General features: G+C 49.2%; 1 protein-coding gene across 1 annotated transcript in view; it reads left to right on the forward strand.

Annotated features, from left to right (window-relative positions):
* Window positions 1-21,011, forward strand: part of comp (cartilage oligomeric matrix protein) — a 102,673-nt gene that overhangs the window by 56,393 nt on the left and 25,269 nt on the right. Inside the window, exons 8-12 of the mRNA XM_072482428.1 lie at window positions 1,025-1,129; window positions 1,549-1,656; window positions 3,775-3,934; window positions 7,273-7,391; window positions 7,820-7,872. Coding sequence (XP_072338529.1) covers window positions 1,025-1,129; window positions 1,549-1,656; window positions 3,775-3,934; window positions 7,273-7,391; window positions 7,820-7,872 — 545 coding nt within the window. The remainder of the gene's footprint in view (window positions 1-1,024; window positions 1,130-1,548; window positions 1,657-3,774; window positions 3,935-7,272; window positions 7,392-7,819; window positions 7,873-21,011) is intronic.

Below are 21,011 nucleotides of genomic sequence, written 5' to 3' on the forward strand. Positions count from 1 at the left end.
GTGGTAAGAGAAGGATGAGGTGGGCATCACAGTGGTGCAGTGGTTAGCACTGTTGCCTCACAGCGTCGAGATCCCAGGTTCGATCCAGGCTCTGGGTCACTGTCTGTGTGGAGTTTGCACATTCTCCCCGTGTTTGCATGGGTTTTGCCCCCACAACCCAAAAAAGACATGTACGTTAGGTGGATTGGCCATGCTAAATTGCCCCTTAATTGGAAAAAATGAATTGGGTACTCTAAATTTATTTAAAAAAAAGAGAGGGTTGGGGTGGGCAGCGCAGTGGGTTAGCACTGCTGCCTCATGGCGTCAAGGTCCCAGGTTCAATCCCGGCTCTGGGTCACTGTCCATGTGGAGTTTGCACATTCTCCCCGTGTTTGCGTGGGTTTCACTCCCACAACCCAAAGATGTGCAGGGTAGGTGGATTGGCCGCTCTAAATTGCCCCTTAATTTGAAAAGAAAAACGCCACAGCATACAAGGCTACAGACCAAGTGTTGGAAAATGGGATGAGAGTAAGATAGGTGCTTGATGGCCGGCGTAGACAAGATGGGCCGAAGAGCGGGACTCTCTGCGCAATCCACCATGTGTTTCGCAGTGGCGGAGGAGGCTCTCCATTGACCAGTGGCAGGATCTTCTGTCCGCGCCATTGTCAAGGGGATTTCCCGATGAATGCACCCCTCACTCTGGTGAACCCACGCCGGGAGTGCACCATCGGCGAAACCGGAAGATCCCACTGGCGTGAATGGCTGGAAAGTTCGGTCTATAACTCTAAAGAGGGAACACATGCCCATTTAGTAAGATAATGTTAAAGAGGGAGAGAGAGGAAGGGTGTTAAATGACTTGTTTACCAAGTATAGGTGATGTATCCAGATGTGCCACAGATGTTTACATAGCTTTGGTGGTTTAAGGGCAACTGTCCAACACTTCATTGCACCAACAATATCAACCACATATCAGTTAATGTGTTCTGTATGGTTCATGTTTAATCATGTTGTTAATTAAGATGGTCTTTAATTTTTAATTGCGCAGTGTGCAGTCGGATGGGCTGGAAATGGCTACAGATGTGCAAGGGACACAGATATCGATGGGTTTCCAGATGTGGAACTTGAATGTTCTGAAAGAAACTGCCGCAAGGTACGGACGGAATGTCATGAAAGGGAGGGAACATTGGAGAGATAGAATGCGGAAGAAGGAACAGAAAACTGATGGCCGGCACGGTGGCACAGTGGTTAGCACTGCTGCCTCACAGGGACCCGGGTTTGATTCCGGCCTTGGATGACTGTCTGTGTGAGATTTACACGTTCTCCCCGTGTCTGCGCGGGTTTCCTCTGGGTGCTCCGGTTTCCTCCCACAGTCCAAAGATGTGCGGATTAGGTGAATTGCCCATGATCAATGTGCGAGGTTAAGGGAATAGGGTGGGAGAGTGGGCCTGGGTAGAAGGGTCTTTCGGAGGGCCGGTTCAGACTCGGTGGGCTGAATGGCCTCCTTCTGCACTGTAGGGATTCTATGGACTCTATGATGATAAGTGGGTGTCTGTTAATATCCCTCACCAGGATAACTGTGTGACAGTGCCAAACTCTGGGCAGGAAGATGCTGATGGGGACGGTGTTGGAGACGCCTGTGATGACGATGCAGATGGAGACGGAATTCCAAACCTTGAGGTTGGTGTTTCATTGGATAAAATATCATCTTGGTTCAATGGGTAGCACTCTGAGAACATTGCACGCCGGGAGTCAAATTCCTAATCCAGGTTGGCACCCCCGGTACAGTACTGAGGGAGCTGTACTCTCAGAGGGGCCATGTTTCAGATGAGATGTTGAACTGCAGACGCCCTCTCGGGCGGGCATTGAAGATCCCACAGCTACTACTTCAAAGAAGAGGATGGGAGTTCCCTCATGGCCAATATTTATCCTTCAATCATTACACCAGATTATCTGGTCATTATCACATCATTGTTTGTGGGATCTCGATGTGCGCAAAGTGGCTGTAGTTTTGGGCAGTCTCTCAGGGTCGAGGATGACTTGCTTCCACCCCAGGGAGGTGGGTCCTACGGTGGCTGAATAGCCCAATCATTGATCCGCAGAATCTGCCTTGGGTTTGGCAGGTGGTGTTTGATGAGGTGGGTGGGTGGGACGCTCTGGATTCTGCGCTCTCTTTCCACTGATTACACTTTGCCTCCGCGTGCTCTACGCTGTGACGCTCGAGGTGATTGGCGCCCTCGCGGATGCTTCTTCTCCAGTTTGTGGGTTCTAAGGCAAGCGATTCCCACGTGTCGATGGAGATGTTGCATTTATTTGGAGAGAGGCTTTCACAGTGTCCTTGTAGCGTTCCCACTGCCTTCCTCGTGATCGCTTGCCGCTGCGGAGCCTGGAGTAGACCACATGTTTTGGGAGTCTTGTGTGAGGCACGCGGACAATGTGGCCCGGCCCATCGCAGCTGGTCGAGCGTGACCAGTGGCTGTAGTATTTCCCACATTACAACAGCGACTTCGCAACACTGCATTTGTGAAACACTTTAGGGACATGAATGGCACAGTAGAAATACAATTTATTTCTGTTAGTGCTCTGGGTACTGAAGAAATGTATGGGTCAGGAGGAGGCTTTGGGCCTGTTGTGTGCTGCTGATTTTCTTTTTTACAAATACAAAACATTCTGGTCAAAATAATCAAACAAATAGTTGAGAGAAGTTCAACAGGCTTTCACTGCGAGCAGCTTTTAACTTAATTGCAGCGTTAATGTAAGCCTGTTGGTGTTATGGGAGAGGTGTTTTCAGAACCCCAAAATGTATCATGGAGTTCAACCAACCTCTCCCTTTAATGGATTGTTGCTTTTCCAGCACACGGCTTGTTCCCCAGGAGTGGGATTACAATTATGGACACGTGGTTTTTAACACAAAACAATGTTTATTCTATGATCTCAACTTAACCTTTCAAATAAACATTGGATCCCTTAACACCCCTTACTTCAAAGATAACCCTGAAAATATTACAACACTAAATAATCCCTCAAAATGTTCGTTTAAACATCCAAATGGCTTCAAACCTTCAAAACAGTAACACCCCAGGTCACAGTTGATATATATTTTCTGTTTTATGACAGAGATATATCAGCTTGGTTGACTTCAGCTCCAGCACCTTGCTTTTCTTCCTGCAGCTCTCTGGAAACACACAGACACACCCAAGCTGCTTTTTCAAACTGGCTTTCTCCCTTCAAGCAACTCGCAGCAAACCAGAACTTCTCAAGCTGTTGTCTCAAACTGGCTTTCTCCTTTTAAGCAGCTCACAGCAAAACAGCCAGGCACTTTTAAACTGCTCTCAGCAAAACCAGCCAGGCACTTTTCCAAACTAAAACTTCAAAATGGCTGAACTGAGCTCAGCTCCACCTCTGACATCACTGTTTTCTTAAAGGTACATTGCTTAAACATCCATTTCTTAAAGGTACTCTTACATGACACTGATGACAATAATGAAGATTATTCTGATTAGATTATTATTAAAAACTTGAATTTTGGATGTGGGCGTCTATGTCTAGGCCAGTATTTGTTGCCCATCCCTAATTGCCCTTGAGGTGGTGGTGAGCTACCTTCTTGAACCACTGCAATCCCTGTGGTGTAGGTACAGCCACAGTGCTGTTAGGGATGTTAACACCCCTGCCCCACTCCGTGACAGTGAAGGAATGGCCGATACGTTTCCATGGTGAGTGACTGGGGGGGGGGGGTGTTTGGAAGGCGCTGACAATGTAAATTTGTTGCAATTACCCTATCTAATCTCAATTTTACAGGACAACTGCATTCTGATACCAAATGTTGACCAGAGGAACACAGATCGAGATAATTGTGGAGATTTATGTGATAACTGCAGATTCACGGCTAATAACAACCAGCAGGACATTGATGGTGATGGGAAAGGAGATGCCTGTGATCAGGACATGGATGGAGATGGTAAGTGGAGTGAAATGTAAAGTTTCCTTGGGATTAAGAATCTTTCACGGTTAATTATCTGGTGTTACATCCAACCAGGATTAACTTGGCAAAGGAAGAGAAGGTCAGATGGGAGGGAATCTCACTCACTCAGCCCCAAAACAAGAGAAATGATGAGCAAAGCAATGGGGATGTGTTAAACCCTGCCACCCACTGAGGGTTTGTGGCATTTCTAGTTAGGGCAACTGTTAGTCTCAGCCTTGGGGCAATGTTCTGTGGCAGAGGAGATTGAATCAGCCAAATTGAGAATATAATTGATTAAAGAGCAGAGAGAGTAGGGTGGCATGTGGCACAGTGGTGAGCGCTGGGACTGCGGCGCTGAGGACCCGGGTTCGAATCCCGGCCCTGGGTCACTTGTCCGTGTGGAGTTTGCACATTCTCCCCATGTCTGCGTATCCACAACCCATAAATGTGCAGGTTAGGTGGATTGGCCATGCTAAATTGCCCCTTAATTGGATACTCAAAATTGGAAAAAAAAGAGCAGAGAGAGGGGTGAGAGTTCATGAAAGAGCGGAGAGGTGAGATTTCATTAGAGAGTGGAGAGAAAGGTGAGAGTTCAATAGAGAGCAGAGAGAGGGAAGAGTTCATTAAAGAGCAGAGAGAGAGAGGCAAGTGTTCATTAGAGAGCTGAGAGAGAGGTGAGAGTTCATTAGATAGCGGAGAGAGAGGTGAGAGTTCAGTGGAGAAAGAGATGAAAGATCATTAGATAGTGGAGAGAGAGGTGAGAGTGCATTAGAGAGTGGAGAGAGAGGCGAGAGTTCATTAGAGAGCAGAGAGAGGCAAGAGTTCATTAGAGAGCTGAGAGAGAGGTGAGAGTTCATTAGATAGCAGAGAGAGAGGTGAGAGTTCATTAGATAGTGGTGAGAGTTCATTAGAGAGTGGAGCGATAGGTGAGAGTTCATTAAAGAGCAGAGAGAGGCAAGAGTTCATTAGAGAGCTGAGAGAGAGGTGATAGTTCATTAGATAATGGAGAGAAAGAGGTGAGAGTTCATTAGATCGTGGTGAGAGTTCATTAGAGAGTGGAGCAATAGGTGAGAGTTCATTAGAGAGCAGAGAGAGAGGGAAGAGTTCTTTAAAGAGCAGCGAGAGAGGCAAGAGTTCATTAGAGAGCTGAGAGAGAGGTGAGAGTTCATTAGAGAATCCCAGCTTGGATGGTAGAATTAAATTCGATTGATGAAAATCTGGAATAGAAAGCAAGTAATCAACCACGATGAATATCATCAATTATCATAAAACCCCATCTGGTTCGCTACTATCTTTTAGGGAAGGAAATCTGGCACCCTTACCCAGTCTGGCTGACGTGTGACTCCAGACCCAAAACAAGGTGTCCTTGAAAAATGTTCGGCAATGGTTTTCCAAAATAACTTGGAACCAGGAATGGCCCCACTAGATTGGAAGTTGGAAAATGTTGCTTTTCAAGGAGGGAGGGAGGGAGAAAACAGTGAACTACAGGCCAGCTAGCCGAACATCAGCTATTGGGAAAATGCTAGAATTCGTTACCAACAAAGTCTTCACAATGTACTGAGAAAAGCAGAGAATGGTTAGAACAAGTCAACATGGTTTTACCAAAGGAAAATCCTGTTTGACAAACGTATTCAAATCTTTGCGGTTGTAGCTAGCAGGATAGATAAAGGAGAATCAGTAGATGTAGTGTACGTGGAGTTCCAAAAGGCATTGATAATGTGCAACACAAAAGGTTAGAGGAAAGAAAAGGGGCTCATGGAATTGGGAGTGATATATTAGAATGGATAGAGGATCGCTTAATGGATAAGAACAGAGAGTGGGCATAAACGGGGCTTTTTCATGTTGGCAGGTAGTGAATAGTGCTGTTCAATGCTGGATGCTCGACTATTTACAATCTATATTAATGACTTGGATAAAGAAACAGAGAGTAATGTATCTAAATTTTCTGATGATACCAAGCTAGGTGGGAATGTAAGCTGTGGGGAGGACATAGAGAGGCTGCAAAGAGATACAGACAGGTTAAGTGAGTGGGCAACAAGATGGCAGTATTATTAGTTTTTATTTGTTTACGGGATGTGGGCATCACTGGCTAGGCCAGCATTTATCACCCATCCCTAGTTGCCCTTCAGAAGGTAATGGGGAGCTGCCTTCTTGAACCTTGGCAGTCGATGTGGTGTAGGTACACCCACAGTGCTGTTAGGGAGGGATTTTCAGGATTTTGACCCAGCGACAGTGAAGGAATGGCCGATACATTTCCAAGTCAGGGTGGTGAGTGTCTTGGAGGGGAACCTCCAGGTGGTGGGGTTCCCTGGTACCTGCTGCTCTTGTCCTTCCAGATGGTAGTGGTTATGGGTTTGGAAGGTATTGTCTAAGGAACGTTCGTGAGTTCCTGCTGTGCATCTTGTAGGTGGTGCACACGGCCGCTCCTGTTGGTTGGGAAATAATGCAGGGAATTATCAAGTTCTTCACTTTGGTCACAAGAATAGAAAAGCAGAATATTTTTTAAAGGTGAGAAATTTGTAAATGTTGCTGGTCAGAAAGACAGTTGGGTGTGCTGGTACAAAGAATGCAGAAAGTTAGCATGAAAATGGAACAAACAATTAAGGCAAATGGCACGGTGGCCTTTAATACAAGGCGGTTGGAGCACAAGAATAAAAAAATCTTGCTACAGCTGTACAGGGTTTTGGTGAGACCACATCTGGAATACTGTGTGCTTTTTTTCTCTCTACATTTAAGAAAGAATTTACTTGCTTTGGAGGTGGGACAGTGAAGGTTCACTAGATTGACCCCTGGGACGAGGGGGATGTCCGATGATGAGAGGCTGAGTAAATTGGGTTTATATTCTCGGGAGTTTAGAAGAATGAGAGGTGACTTCATTGAAAGGTTCAGGATTCAGGGTGGGTTTGATAGGGTGGACACTGAGAATGTTTCCATTGGTCGGGGAATCTGAAACACGGGGACAAAGGAGCCAATCACTTGGGACTGAGATGAGGAGAAATTCCTTCACTCTAAGAGTTGTGAATCATTGGAATTCTCCACCCCCAAGGATTCTGGATGCTGAATCTATTTAATGCTGGGATCAACAGATTTCTGGTCTCTCAGGGAATTAAAGGCTATGAGGAGCGGACAGGAAAATGGAGTTGAAACCCAAGATCAGCAATGTTCGTATTGAAAAGCAGAGCAGTCTCAATGGTAGTGTGGCCTACTCCTGATCACATTTCTTATGTTCAAATGCCTGCTCTCCCATTGGCACGACTGCTCTGGAGCTGATGGCTTTGTCCTCGTCCCTAATTTTTGAAGTGCTGCGGATTTCATTCATTCTTTACCTTTTCCAGGTATCAGGAATAGTTTAGATAACTGTGAGCAAGTTCCTAACCCGGATCAGCTGGATGGCGACAGTGATGGGGTTGGAGATGCCTGTGACAGCTGTCCAAACATCAGTAACCCAGATCAGGTAAATGTCAGGTGCTTGGCACCAGCACCCCCTCCTCCTCGGACCCCCTCAACTTCTTCCCAGCCCCCCCCCCTCCCCCCTCCCTTCGCCACCCCAACCTCCACCTGGGGAACCCTCACCCTCTGCCCAGGAGCCCGGTGATCCCACACCCTCTATCCAGGGCACCCTCGCCCAATGGCCAGGTAACCCTTGACCTTCTCTCAAAGGCTCAGCCCATGCGCCAGGCGAGGAAGTTTAGGGTTCTCTTCTTTCTCATTGGTCCTCTTCTCTCTGCGGTTCTCTAGTTATCTGTCTGGGTGCGTTGGTGTCTCTGTTTCTCTGGCGGCTCCTCCATCTCTCGGAGAGTGCCTCCGTCTGTCCCCACTGAACTGTCGAGTGAGAATTTAGTAGTCTAAATTTGATGCTATTTTTAATTTTGATTTTTCCAGTTGGATGATGACAATGACCTTGTTGGTGATTCCTGTGATACCAATACCGACAGGTAAGGATTGCGACTTTAAATTTAAACTGACCAAGGAAGCTGCATACACAACAAATGATTAAAACAGGAGCAACTAGACTGAAACAGAATGGGTTTGAGAAAGATTATTCGCAACTTGACTCCAACAATCCTCACTGCTGAGCATATTTATGTCCCAGAAGGAAAAATAGTTCTGACCAGTATTCGTGTGTGTGTGTGTGTGTGTGCGTGTGTATTTTTTTCTATAAATTCATGGGATGGTAATCATTGGCTAGATCAGCATTTGTTGCCCATCTGGTACTTACCCCCACAGTGCTGTTAGGGAGCGTGCTCCAGGATTCTGACCCAACAACAGTGAAGGAACGGCGATATATTTCCAAGTCAGCGTGGTGAGTGGTTTGAATGGGAACTTGCAGGAGGTGGTGTTCCCAGGTATCTTCTGCCCTTTTCCTTCTAGATGGTAGTGGTTGTGGGTTTTTTTTTTTCATAATCATTTTATTGAGGTATTTTTGGTATTACAACAACAAAATAAACAATGCACATGAATCTATAAACATAGTGCAAAAGACGTCTCCCTCCCTTACAGGTCCCACCTTTATTAACCCCCTACTCTAAACTAAACTAACCCCCCCCCCCCCCCCCTCCCCCTGCTGATGATTAATTTTCCGCGAAGCAGTTGACGAACGGTTGCCACCTCCGGGCGAACCCTAACAGTAACCCTCTCAAGGCGAACTTAATTTTCTCCAGACAGAGAAAGCTAGCCGTGTCCGATAGCCAGGTCTCCGACTTCGGGGACTTTGAGTCCCTCCAAGCTAATAGTATCTGTCTCCGGGCTACCAGGGAAGCAAAGGCCAGAACGTCTGCCTCTTTCTCCCCCTGGATTCCCGGGTCTTCCGACACCCCGAAAATTGCCACCTCTGGACTTGGTGCCGCCCTTGTTTTTAACACTGTGGACATGACATCTGCAAACCCTTGCCAAAATCCCCTCAGCTTCAGACATGTCCAGAACATGTGGACATGGTTCACTGGTCCTCCCGCACACTTTGCACACTTGTCTTCCACCCCAAAGAATCTGCTCATCCGAGCCACTGTCGTGAGCTTGATAAACGACCTTGAACTGTATCAGGCTGAGCCTGGCACATGTTGCGGACGCGTTGACTCTACTCAACGCGTCCACCCAGAGACCATCCTCTATCTCTCTGCCCAACTCCTCTTCCCACTTGCGCTTAAGCTCCTCGGTCTGCATCTCCTCTGACCTCATAAGTTCCTTATAAATGTTAGATATGCTCCCCTCTCCCACCCACCCTCTGGAAACTACCCAGTCCTGAATCCCCCTTGGTGGTAGGAGTGGTAAGGTTGACACCTGTTTACGTACCGCACCTGCAGATACCTGAATTAGTTTCCCCTCGCCAACCCAAACTTCTCCTCCAGTGCCCTCATACTCGGAAAGCTCTCCTCTATAAACATATCCCCCATCCTCTCAATCCCTATTCTCTGCCATATCCGGAATCCCCCATCCATACTTCCCGGGGCAAACCGGTGATTATTACAGATTGGGGACCAGACCGATGCTCCATCTGCTCCCACATGCCTCCTCCATTGGCTCCAAACTCTCAGGGCCGCCACCACCACGGGGCTGGTGGAGTACCGTGCCGGCGGGAAGGGCAGAGGCTCAGTTACCAACGCCCCCAGACTGGTGCCCTTACATGAAGCCACCTCCATACGCTCCCACACCGACCCGACCCCCACCACCCACTTCCTGATCATGGCTATATTCGCTGCCCAGTAATAGTTACTAAAATTTGGCAGCGCCAGCCCGCCCTCTCCCCGACTCCGCTCAAGCATCACCTTCCTTACTCGCGGGGTCTTGCCCGCCCAAACAAAGCCAGTGATCACTTTGTTGACCCGTTTAAAAAAGGACCTCAGAATAAAGATGGGGAGACACTGAAATACAAACAGGAATCTCGGAAGGACCGTCATCTTCACCGTCTGCACCCTCCCAGCCAGTGACAACGGAAGCTCGTCCCATCTCCGAAGATCGTCCTTCATTTAGTCTACTAGTCGGGCCAGATTTAATTTATGCAGCCGGTCCCATTCCCGCGCCACTTGAATGCTTAGATACCTAAAGCTTCCCCCTACTAATCTAAACGGCAGCTGCCCCAATCGCCTCTCCTGTCCCCTCGCCTGGACTGCAAACATCTCACTTTTCCCCATATTTAGCTTATACCCTAAAAAACCGGCCAAATTCCCCTAGAATCCTCATGGTTTCTTCCATCCCCTCTATTGGGTCCGATACATACAGAAGCAGGTCGTCTGCATAAAGTGAGACTCTGTGCTCCACCCCCCCCTCGGACGAGGCCCCTTCCAGCCCCTTGAGGCTCTCAGAGCAATTGCCAACGGCTCTATAGCCAGCGCGAACAACAGTGGGGAGAGGGGGCATCCTTGTCTCGTCCCCTGGTGCAGTCTAAAGTAGTCCGATATTGTCCTATTCCTCCGTAAGCTTGCCACAGGAGCCTGATACAGCAACCTGACCCAGTCAATAAAGCCCCGCCCAAATCCGAACCATCCCAGTACCTCCCACAGATATTCCCATTCTACCCGATCAAAGCCTTCTCTGCGTCCATTACGACCACTACCTCCACCTCCCTACCTTCCGGGGGCATCATGATCACGTTTAATAGCCTTCTTATATTGGCCACCAACTGTCTACCCTTAACAACCCCGTCTGGTCCTCCCCAATAACGTCCAGAACACAATCCTCAATCCTGGAGGACAAAGTTCTGGCCAGCAGTTTGGCGTTCACATTCAACAAGGATATCGGCCTGTAGGACCCACACAGCTCCGGGTTCTTGTCCCGCTTTAGAATCAGCAAAATCGTGGCCTGTGGCATCGTCGGGGGCAGCACCCCTCTCTCCCTTGCCTCATTGAACATCCTCATCAACGCTGGCCCCAATATCCCAGAGAACTTTTTATAGAATTCCACTGGGTAGCCGCCTGGCCCCAGGGCTTCACCCGACTACATGGCCTTCAGACCCTCCTGTTGTGTTGTGCTGCTTCGGATAACACAGGCTGCTACTTGATGCAGTCTTAACTAAAGGATGCTCCAGACTCTGAAATTAGTTCAACGTGTTTCTTGAACTATTAACACAGTTCTCAAATGAGTTTGACTCTCTGCTAATCTAACTGTAGTAACTCAGTCTAACTGTACCAGCTTGCTCTAAGCCACGTGCTGGATGTGATGCTGCTGATCAACCCTGTCTAACTCTCTAGATGTCTGTCTGTGGAAAGAGGCAGGGTGTGAGTGCCTCGTCCCTTTTATAGTGTTTATGTCATGCCCCCTTGTGGTGATGCCACCTCTGAGTGTCCTGATTGCCCATTGGTTGTGTCCTATTCTGTGTTCATTGTTTGCATACCATGACATCTCCCCCTTTTTGTAGATGTGTATACATGTGAATGTGTCTGTCTAATGTGACTGACTGAGGAATACAGAACAGAACAAACAAAACAAATGCTCATAAGTCCAGTCTCTGAGGCTTGCATCTGATCCTCGTCGACCGCCGGAGAGGTGGTGGAGGGGATGACGGTGTCTTGACAGGCGAGTGGGAGGCACGACTGGTGGCCTCGTGGTTCGAGGTGTCTGGAGGTGGCAATTTGACATGTGGAAATGGAGGGGAAAGTGGTCGTGGGCAAGCAACATTTCGCAGTGCCCTTCGATTCCTTCGCACAATGGAGCCATCAGCCATACGTATGACAAAGGATCTGGGCGCGGCCTGTCGAACAACGACAGCCGGAGCAGACCACCCACCATCCGGTATCTTAATCCTGACCATGTCTGCCGGGGATAGCACGTCCTGATCGGTGGCATGTGCGTCATAGCCCTGCTTCTGGCTGTCGCGAAGCTGCTGCATCTTCTGCAGCACCGGGAGGTGATCAAGGTTGGGCAGGTGAATGGCTGGAAGCGTCGTCCGCAGGTCCCTGTTCATCAGCAGCTGAGCTGGCGACATGCCAGTGGACAAGGGAATCGCCCGGTACGCAAGGAGTGCAAGGTGTATGTCGGAAGCGGAGTCCGAGGCCTTGCAGATGAGCTGCTTAACGATGTGCACCCCTTTTCGACTTTGCCATTGGACTGCGGATAGTGCGGACTGGAGGTGACATGCCAGAAATTGTAGCTCTTGGCAAACCTGGACCATTCTCGACTGTGGAAGCACGGGCCATTGTCGCTCAAGACGGTGTTCGGGATGCCATGCCGTGAGAATGTCTCTTTACCGCTTTGATGACGGTCCGTGAGGTGGGGTCTGGCAGCTTCAGCACCTCAGGGTAGTTGGAAAAGTAATCGATGATTAAGATATAGTCGCGACCATTCGCGTGGAATAGGTCAATGCTAACCTTGGACCACGGCGAGGTCTCTAGGTCATGTGGTTGGAGCGGCTCCTTGCTCTGCGCTGGATGGAACCCCTGACAGGTATTGCAGTTCAGGGCCATGTCCGTGATGTCCTGATTGATGCCGGGCCAGTAGACAGCTTGCCGGCCCTGCGTCTGCACTTTTCTACGCCCAGGTGTCCCTCATGAATCTGCCGCAGCACCATGCTCTGGAGACGTAGCGGGATGACTATCATGTCCAGCTTGAGCAAGATGACGTCGATCAGCGTCAGGTCGTCCTTGACGTTGTAGAATTGAGGGCATTTCCCTTTCTGCCAGCCATTGCTGAGGTTGTGGATGACTCGCTGCAACAGGGGGTCTTTGGCCATCTCTTCTCGGATGAGAACGATCTTCTCATCTGTTGCCGGGAGAGTGCTTGCACACAGTTGTACCTGCAATTCAATGTGCTGGATGATCTCCAGTGGTTCACTGGGTGAGTTGACGGAGCGGGACAATGCATCGGCGATGATGAGCTCCTTGCCAGGTGTGTACACCAAATTGAAATCATGCCTCCGGAGTTTGAGCAGAATTTTCTGCAAACGAGGCGTCATGTCATTCAGGTCCTTTTGGATGATGTGGACCAGAGGTCTATGATCCGTCTCAACAGTAAATGTTGGCAAGCCGTAGACATAATCATGAAATTTGAGGATGCCGGTGAGAAGACCTAAACACTCCTCAATCTGCGCATATCTGGTCTCAGTGGGTGTCATTGCCCGTGACGCGTATGCTACTGGTACCCATGGTGACGTGTCGTCTCTTTGAAGCAACACCGCCCCAATGCCATCCTGACTCGCATCTGTGGATGTCTTGGTCTCTCGGTCTGGGCCAAAGAATGCAAGGACGGGTGCAGTGGTGAGCTTGGCTTTCAGCTCCAGCCACTCTGTTCGGTGCTCCGCCTTCTACTCAAAGGTGGTTGATTTTTTTCACCAGATTGCGTAGGGCCGTGGTGTGTGTGGCCAAATTTGGAATGAACTTGCCACGGAAACTGACCATTCCCAGGAAGCACAGTACTGCCTTCTTGTCCTCGGAGACTTTCATTGCCTCGATGGCTTTAATTTTGTCTGTGTCCGGGCGTGTACCGTGTTGCGAAATCTGATCGCCCAGGAACCTCAGCGTGGATGTTCCGAAGCAGCACTTGGACCTGTTTAGCTTGAGGCCATGTTCATGTATGCGTTGGAATACTTTCTTGAGTCGCGACACATGTTCCTCTGGGGTTGTGGACCAGATTATGATATCATCAACGTAGACCCGAACCCCTTCTATTCCCTCCATCATCTGTTCCATGATGCGATGGAAAATCTCTGATGCCGAGATGATGCCAAATGGTATTCGGTTGTAGAAGAACCTGCCAAAAGGCGTGTTGAAGGTGCAGAACCTTCTGCTGGATTCTTCAAGTTGGATTTGCCAAAATCCATGGGATGCGTCCAATTTTGTGAAGAAACGCGCGTGTGCCATCTCACTCGTGATTTCTTCCCTCTCCAGGATGGGGTAATGTTCCCGCATAATGTTTTTGTTTCGATACAGTGTAGACTTTGTTTGCACTGAGTGCTGAATTTGGTGCATTTTGAGTGCTATAGTAAGAGTTTGGTGACCGAGGGAGTTCGGTGAGGAGGGAGTAAGGTGCTCCTTTCATTTTGTTTCCGACATTTCCGCAAAGAGTGAGAAGAGAGCCAGGAGTTTACAGAAAGTGTAGCTGACTGGGAGCAGAGTCGGAGGGCGGAGATATAGTTAGTCCACAGGGCAGCTATATTCTGTCAGGTAAGAGGGGATGGAGGCTAAGCCAGTTGCATGCTCCTCCTGTAGGATGTGGGTGGTGAGGGATACCACCGGTGTCCCCGCTGACTATACCTGCGGGAAGTGCACCCAACTTCAGCTCCTCAAAGACCGTGTTAGGGAACTGGAGCTGAAGATGGATGAACTTCGGATCATCCGGGAGGCAGAGGGGGTGATTGAGAAGAGTTACAGGGAGGTAACCACACCCAAGGTACAGGACAAGAATAGCTGGGTTACAGTCAGGGGGAAAAAAACAAACAGGCAGACAGTGCAGGGATCCCTCGTGGCCGTTCCCCTTCAAAACAAGTATACCGTTTTGGATGCTGTTGGGGGGGATGACCTACCGAGGGAAGGCCCTAGCGGCCAGGTCTCTGGCACTGAGTCTGGCTCTGGGGCTCAGAAGGGAAGGGGGGAGAATAGAAAAGCAATAGTTGTAGGAGATTCAATGGTTAGGGGAATAGATAGGAGATTCTGTGGTCGCGAGCGAGACTCCCGGAAGGTATGTTGCCTCCCGGGTGCCAGGGTCAGGGATGTCTCTAATCGTGTCTTCAGGATCCTTAAGGGGGAGGGGGAGCAGCCAGAAGTCGTGGTGCACATTGGTAACAATGACATAGGTAGGAAAAGGGGTGTGGAGGTAATAAACAAGTTTAGGGAGTTAGGCTGGAAGTTAAAAGCCAGGACAGACAGAGTTGTCATCTCTGGTTTGTTGCCGGTGCCACGTGATAGCGAGGCTAGGAATAGGGAGAGAGTGCAGCTGAACACGTGGCTGCAGGAATAGTGTAGGAGGGAGGGCTTCAGGTATTTGGATAATTGGAGCGCATTCTGGGGAAGGTGGGACCTGTACAAGCAGGACGGGTTGCATCTGAACCAGAGGGGCACCAATATCCTGGGAGGGAGGTTTTCTAGTACTCTTCGGGAGGGTTTAAACTAATTTGTCAGGGGAATGGGAACTGGATTTGTAGTCCAGCAACTAAGGTAGCCGATATTCAGGACGCCAAAGCGTGTAATGAGGCAGTGGGGAAGGGAACACTGACAAAGGAGAGTACTTGCAGGCACGGAGATGGGTTGAAGTGTGTATACTTCAACGCAAGAAGCATCAGGAATAAGGTGGGTGAACTTAAGGCATGGATCGGTACTTGGGACTACGATGTGGTGGCCATCACGGAAACTTGGATAGAAGAGGGGCAGAAATGGTTGTTGGAGGTCCCAATAGATGTTTCAATAAGATTAGGGAGGGCGGTAAAAGAGGTGGGGGGGGGGGTGGCATTGTTAATTAGAGATAGTATAACAGCTGCAGAAAGGCAGTTCGAGGAGTATCACCCTAATGAGGTAGTATGGGTTGAAGTCAGAAATAGGAAAGGAGCAGTCACCTTGTTAGGAGTTTTCTATAGGCCCCCCAATAATAGCAGAGATGTGGAGGAACAGATTGGGAAACAGATTTTGGAAAGGTGCAGAAGTCACAGGGTAGTAGTCATGGGTGACTTTAACTTCCCAAATATTGAGTGGAAACTCTTTAGATCAAATAGTTTGGATGGGGTGGTGTTTGTGCAGTGTGTCCAGGAAGCTTTTCTAACACAGTATGTAGATTGTCCGACCAGAGGAAGGGCAATATTGGATTTAGTACTTGGTAATGAACCAGGGCAAGTGATAGATTTGTTAGTGGGGGAGCATTTTGGAGATAGTGACCACAATTCTGTGACTTTCACTTTAGTAATGGAGAGGGATAGGTGCATGCAACAGGGCAAGGTTTACAATTGGGGGAAGGGTAAATACGATGTTGTCAGACAAGAATTGAAGTGCATAAGTTGGGAACATAGGCTGTCAGGGAAGGACACAAGTGAAATGTGGAACTTGTTCAAGGAACAGGTACTACGTGTCCTTGATATGTATGTCCCTGTCAGGCAGGCAAGAGATGGTCGAGTGAGGGAACCATGGTTGACAAGAGAGGTTGAATGTCTTGTTAAGAGGAAAAAGGAGACTTATGTAAGGCTGAGGAAACAAGGTTCAGACAGGGCATTGGAGGGATACAAGATAGCCAGGAGGGAACTGAAGAAAGGGATTAGAAGAGCTAAGAGAGGGCATGAACAATCTTTGGCGGGTAGGATCAAGGAAAACCCCAAGGCCTTTTACACATATGTGAGAAATATGAGAATGACTAGAGTGAGGGTAGGTCCGATCAAGGACAGTAGCGGAAGATTGTGTATTGAGTCTGAAGAGATAGGAGAGGTCTTGAACGAGTACTTTTCTTCTGTATTTACAAATGAGAGTGGCGATATTGTTGGAGAGGACAGTGTGAAACAGACTGGTAAGCTCGAGGAAATACTTGTTAGGAAGGAAGATGTGTTGGGCATTTTGAAAAACTTGAGGATAGACAAGTCCCCCGGGCCTGACGGGATATATCCAAGGATTCTATGGGAAGCAAGAGATGAAATTGCAGAGCCGTTGGCAATGATCTTTTTGTCCTCACTGTCAACAGGGGTGGTACCAGGGGATTGGAGAGTGGCGAATGTCGTGCCCCTGTTCAAAAAAGGGACTAGGGATAACCCTGTGAATTACAGGCCAGTTAGTCTTACTTCGGTGGTAGGCAAAGTAATGGAAAGGGTACTGAAGGATAGGATTTCTGAGCATCTGGAAAGACACTGCTTGATTAGGGATAGTCAGCACGGATTTGTGAGGGGTAGGTCTTGCCTTACAAATCTTATTGAATTCTTTGAGGAGGTGACCGAGCATGTGGATGAAGGTAAAGCAGTGGATGTAGTGTACATGGATTTTAGTAAGGTATTTGATAAGGTTCCCCATGGTAGGCTTCTGCAGAAAGTAAGGAGGCATGGGATAGTGGTAAATTTGGCCAGTTGGATAACGAACTGGCTAACCGATAGAAGTCAGAGAGTGGTGGTGGATGGCAAATATTCAGCCTGGATCCCAGTTACCAGTGGTGTACCGCAGGGATCAGTTCTGGGTCCTCTGCTGTTTGTGATTTTCATTAATGACTTGGATGAGGGAGTTGAAGGGTGGGTCAGTAAATTTGCAGACGATACGAAGATTGGTGGAGTTATGGATAGTAAGGAGGGTTGTTGTCGGCTGCAAAGAGACATAGATAGGATGCAGAGCTGGGCTGAGAAGTGGCAGATGGAGTTTAACCCTGAAAAGTGTGAGGTTGTCCATTTGGAAGGACAAATATGAATGCGGAATACAGGGTTAACGGTAGAGTTCTTGGCAATGTGGAGGAGCAGAGAGATCTTGGGGTCTGTGTTCATACATCTTTGAAAGTTGCCACTCAAGTGGATAGAGCTGTGAAGAAGGCCTATGGTGTGCTCGCGTTCATTAACAGAGGGATTGAATTTAAGAGCCGTGAGGTGATGATGCAGCTGTACAAAACTTTGGTAAGGCCACATTTGGAGTACTGTGTACAGTTCTGGTCACCTCATTTTAGGAAGGATGTGGAAGCTTTGGAAAAGGTGCAAAGAAGATTTCCAGGATGTTACCTGGAATGGAGAGTAGGTCTTACGAGGAAAGGTTGAGGGTGCTAGGCCTTTTCTCATTAGAACGGAGAAGGATGAGGGGCGACTTGATAGAGGTTTATAAGATGATCAGGGGAATAGATAGAGTAGACAGTCAGAGACTTTTTCCCCAGGTGGAACAAACCATTACAAGGGGACATAAATTTAAGGTGAAAGGTGGAAGATATAGGAGGGATATCAGAGGTAGGTTCTTTACCCAGAGAGTAGTGGGGGCATGGAATGCACTGCCTGTGGAAGTAGTTGAGTCGGAAACATTAGGGACCTTCAAGCAGCTATTGGATAGGTACATGGATTACGGTAAAATGATATAGTGTAGATTTATTTGTTCTTAAGGGCAGCACGGTAGCATTGTGGATAGCACAATTGCTTCACAGCTCCAGGGTCCCAGGTTCGATTCCGGCTTGGGTCACAGTCTGTGCGGAGTCTGCACGTCCTCCCCGTGTCTGCGTGGGTTTCCTCCGGGTGCTCCGGTTTCCTCCCACAGACCAAAGATGTGCAGGGTAGGTGGATTGGCCATGATAAATTGCCCTTGGTGTCCAAAATTGCCCTTGGTGTTGGGTGGAGGTGTTGAGTTTGGGTAGGGTGCTCTTTCCAAGAGCCGGTGCAGACTCAGGGGGCCGAATGGCCTCCTTCGGCACTGTAAATTCAATGATAATCTATGATTAATCTAGGACAAAGGTTCGGCACAACATCGTGGGCCGAAGGGCCTGTTCTGTGCTGTATTTTCTATGTTTTCTATGTTCTATGTGTTGGGGTCAATGCAGATGCGCAGGTCCCCTGAAGGTTTCTTTACGCACACCATCGAGCTGACCCAGTCGGTTGGTTCAGTGACCTTGCAGATGATGCCTTTTTGTGTAGACTCGTGCGCTCTGCCTTCAGGCGCTCTCTCAGTGGAGCAGGGACATGTCGTGGTGCGTGGACCACTGGCTTGGCATCAGGCCGCAGTAGAATCTTGTACTCGTACGGCAGCGTGCCCATCCCGCTAAATACACCTGGGTACTGGGTTAGGATGTCGTCGATGCTGGCCTGAAGATCCGAATGGGATGGCGTCGTGGTGTAGACCGTTTGAATGAGTTTCAGTTGCTTGCAGGCGGGCAGGGACGCCCTGTCTGGTTTAACAATCTCGAAGCGTAAGCTTGCTTGTGTGTGTCGGCTGGACACCTGCAGATGGCAGGACCCCAGTGCCTTGATTGCGTTTCCATTGTAGTCCAGGAGTTTGCAGGCAGCTGGAAGGATTGTGAGGGGCTTCTTGATTCTCTTGAAGTAAACCTGCAAAATCAGGTTGGCGGAGGCACCTGTGTCCAGTTTGAACTGGATGGGGCAGTGGTTGACCTTCATCACTGCATGCCATTCGTCCTCGGAATCCACGTCCAGGATTGATTGGACTCGCGATGTGTCCGGTGTGGCGTATTCGCACTTCGTAATAATGCCCACTCGGTAAGTGTTGTCCAGGTATTCATCATCTGGATCCGTCGCACTGCCTGGATCAAGCATTCGGTGTTGCGCACTTCTGATGCGCCACTGTCGGAATTGGGAGGGCTGGCTCCTGACTGGTGGTGCAGATCTGCACAGGGCTGCATCGTGGTTTGGTTTCCCACAGTTTAAACAGCGTTTGCCTCTTGCAGGGCAGTTTTTAAAAAAATGGGCGGTGCCGCAGTTCGCACACGTCATGACATCGCGTCATGACGCTCAGTGCGTTGTTGCGCACGCGCGGTGCGGTTCTCGGACATCTGCGCAGTGCGGTTTTCGGCCGCTTCGCGTTCCTTTTTTAAAAAATATATATTTATTCAAATTTTTCAACAAATTTTCAACAAAACCCCCCTCCCAACAAAAAGAAAGAAACAAGAACACAACAATCAGAAACTATACATTGGATTTCCCCCATATACTTTTTTTAAAAAATGTGTTTATTCAAATTTTCGAACAACATTTTTAACAAAACCCCCCCCCCATAACAAAAAGAAAGAAACGCAAACACAACAGTCAAAAATTATACAAAACTTTTACATTGGGTTTCCCCATATGCAGTAACCCCCCCATATGACATTCAAAGATACCCGTAGGGAAACCCCCCCCCCCCCACCCACCCGAATTCCCCCCCGAAAGAGAGACCCCCCCCCCCCCACCGTTGGGTTGCTGCTGCTGCTGACCTCCTCCTAAAGCTCCGCGAGATAGTCTAGGAACGGTTGCCACCGTCTGAAGAACCCCTGCACAGACCCTCGTAAGGCAAACTTTATCCTCTCCAGCTTAATGAACCCTGCCATGTCATTTATCCAGGCTTCCACATTGGGGGGCTTCGCGTCCTTCCATAAAAGCTAGATCCTCCGTCGGGCTACCAGGGATGCAAAGGCCAGAATACCGGCCTCTTTCGCCTCCTGCAATCCCGGCTCGTCCGTTACCCCAAATAGTGCCAACCCCCAACTCGGCTTGACCTGGACTTTCACCACCTTGGACATAGTCCTCGCGAAACCCCTCCAAAACCCATCCAGTGCCGGGCACGACCAGAACATGTGACATGATTCGCCGGGCTTCCCAAGCACCTCCCACATCTATCCTCCACCCCAAAGAACCTACTCAACCTCGCCCCTGTCATATGCGCTCTGTGAATAACCTTGAATTGTATTAGGCTGAGCCTGGCGCAAGAGGAGGAAGAATTAACCCTACTCAGGGCATCAGCCCACAGACCCTCATCTATCTCCTCCCCAAGCTCCTCCTCCCACTTGCCCTTTAACTCCTCCACCGAGGCCTCCTCCTCTTCCTTCAGCTCCTGGTAAATCGCCGAAACACTGCCTTCTCCAACCCATACACCCGAAATCACCCTGTCCCGAGTCCCCTGTGCCGCGAGCAGCGGGAATTCCCTCGCCTGCCGCCTCACACACGCCCTCACTTGCATATACCTGAAAGCATTTCCCGGGGGTAGCCCAAACCTCTCCTCCAGCGCCCCTAGGCTCGCAAACGTCCCAGCGATGAACAGGTCCCCCATTCTTCTAATCCCTGCCCGATGCCAGCTCCGAAACCCCCTATCCATCCTTCCCGGGACGAACCGATGATTCTCCCGAATCGGGGACCAAATCGAGGCTCCCACTTCGCCCCTGTGTCGCCTCCATTGCCCCCAGATCTTCAGCATGGCCGCCACCACCGGATTTGTGCTGTACCTTGTCGGCGAGAGCGGCAGCGGTGCCATCACCAGCGCCCTCAGGCTCGTGCCCACACAGGACGCCATCTCTAGCCTCTTCCACGCCGCCCCCTCTCCCTCCATTACCCACTTACGGATCATCGCCACATTGGCTGCCCAATAATAACCACACAAATTCAGCAGCGCCAGCCCCCCCCTGTCCCTGCTATGCTCCAGAAACACACTCTTCACCCTCGGGGTCTTATTCGCCCACACAAATCCCATGATGCTCCTGCTTACCCGTTTGAAAAAGGCCTTGGGGATCATTATGC

This window comes from Scyliorhinus torazame, chromosome 18 (assembly GCF_047496885.1).
Source record: "Scyliorhinus torazame isolate Kashiwa2021f chromosome 18, sScyTor2.1, whole genome shotgun sequence".
Lineage (NCBI taxonomy): Eukaryota > Metazoa > Chordata > Chondrichthyes > Carcharhiniformes > Scyliorhinidae > Scyliorhinus > Scyliorhinus torazame.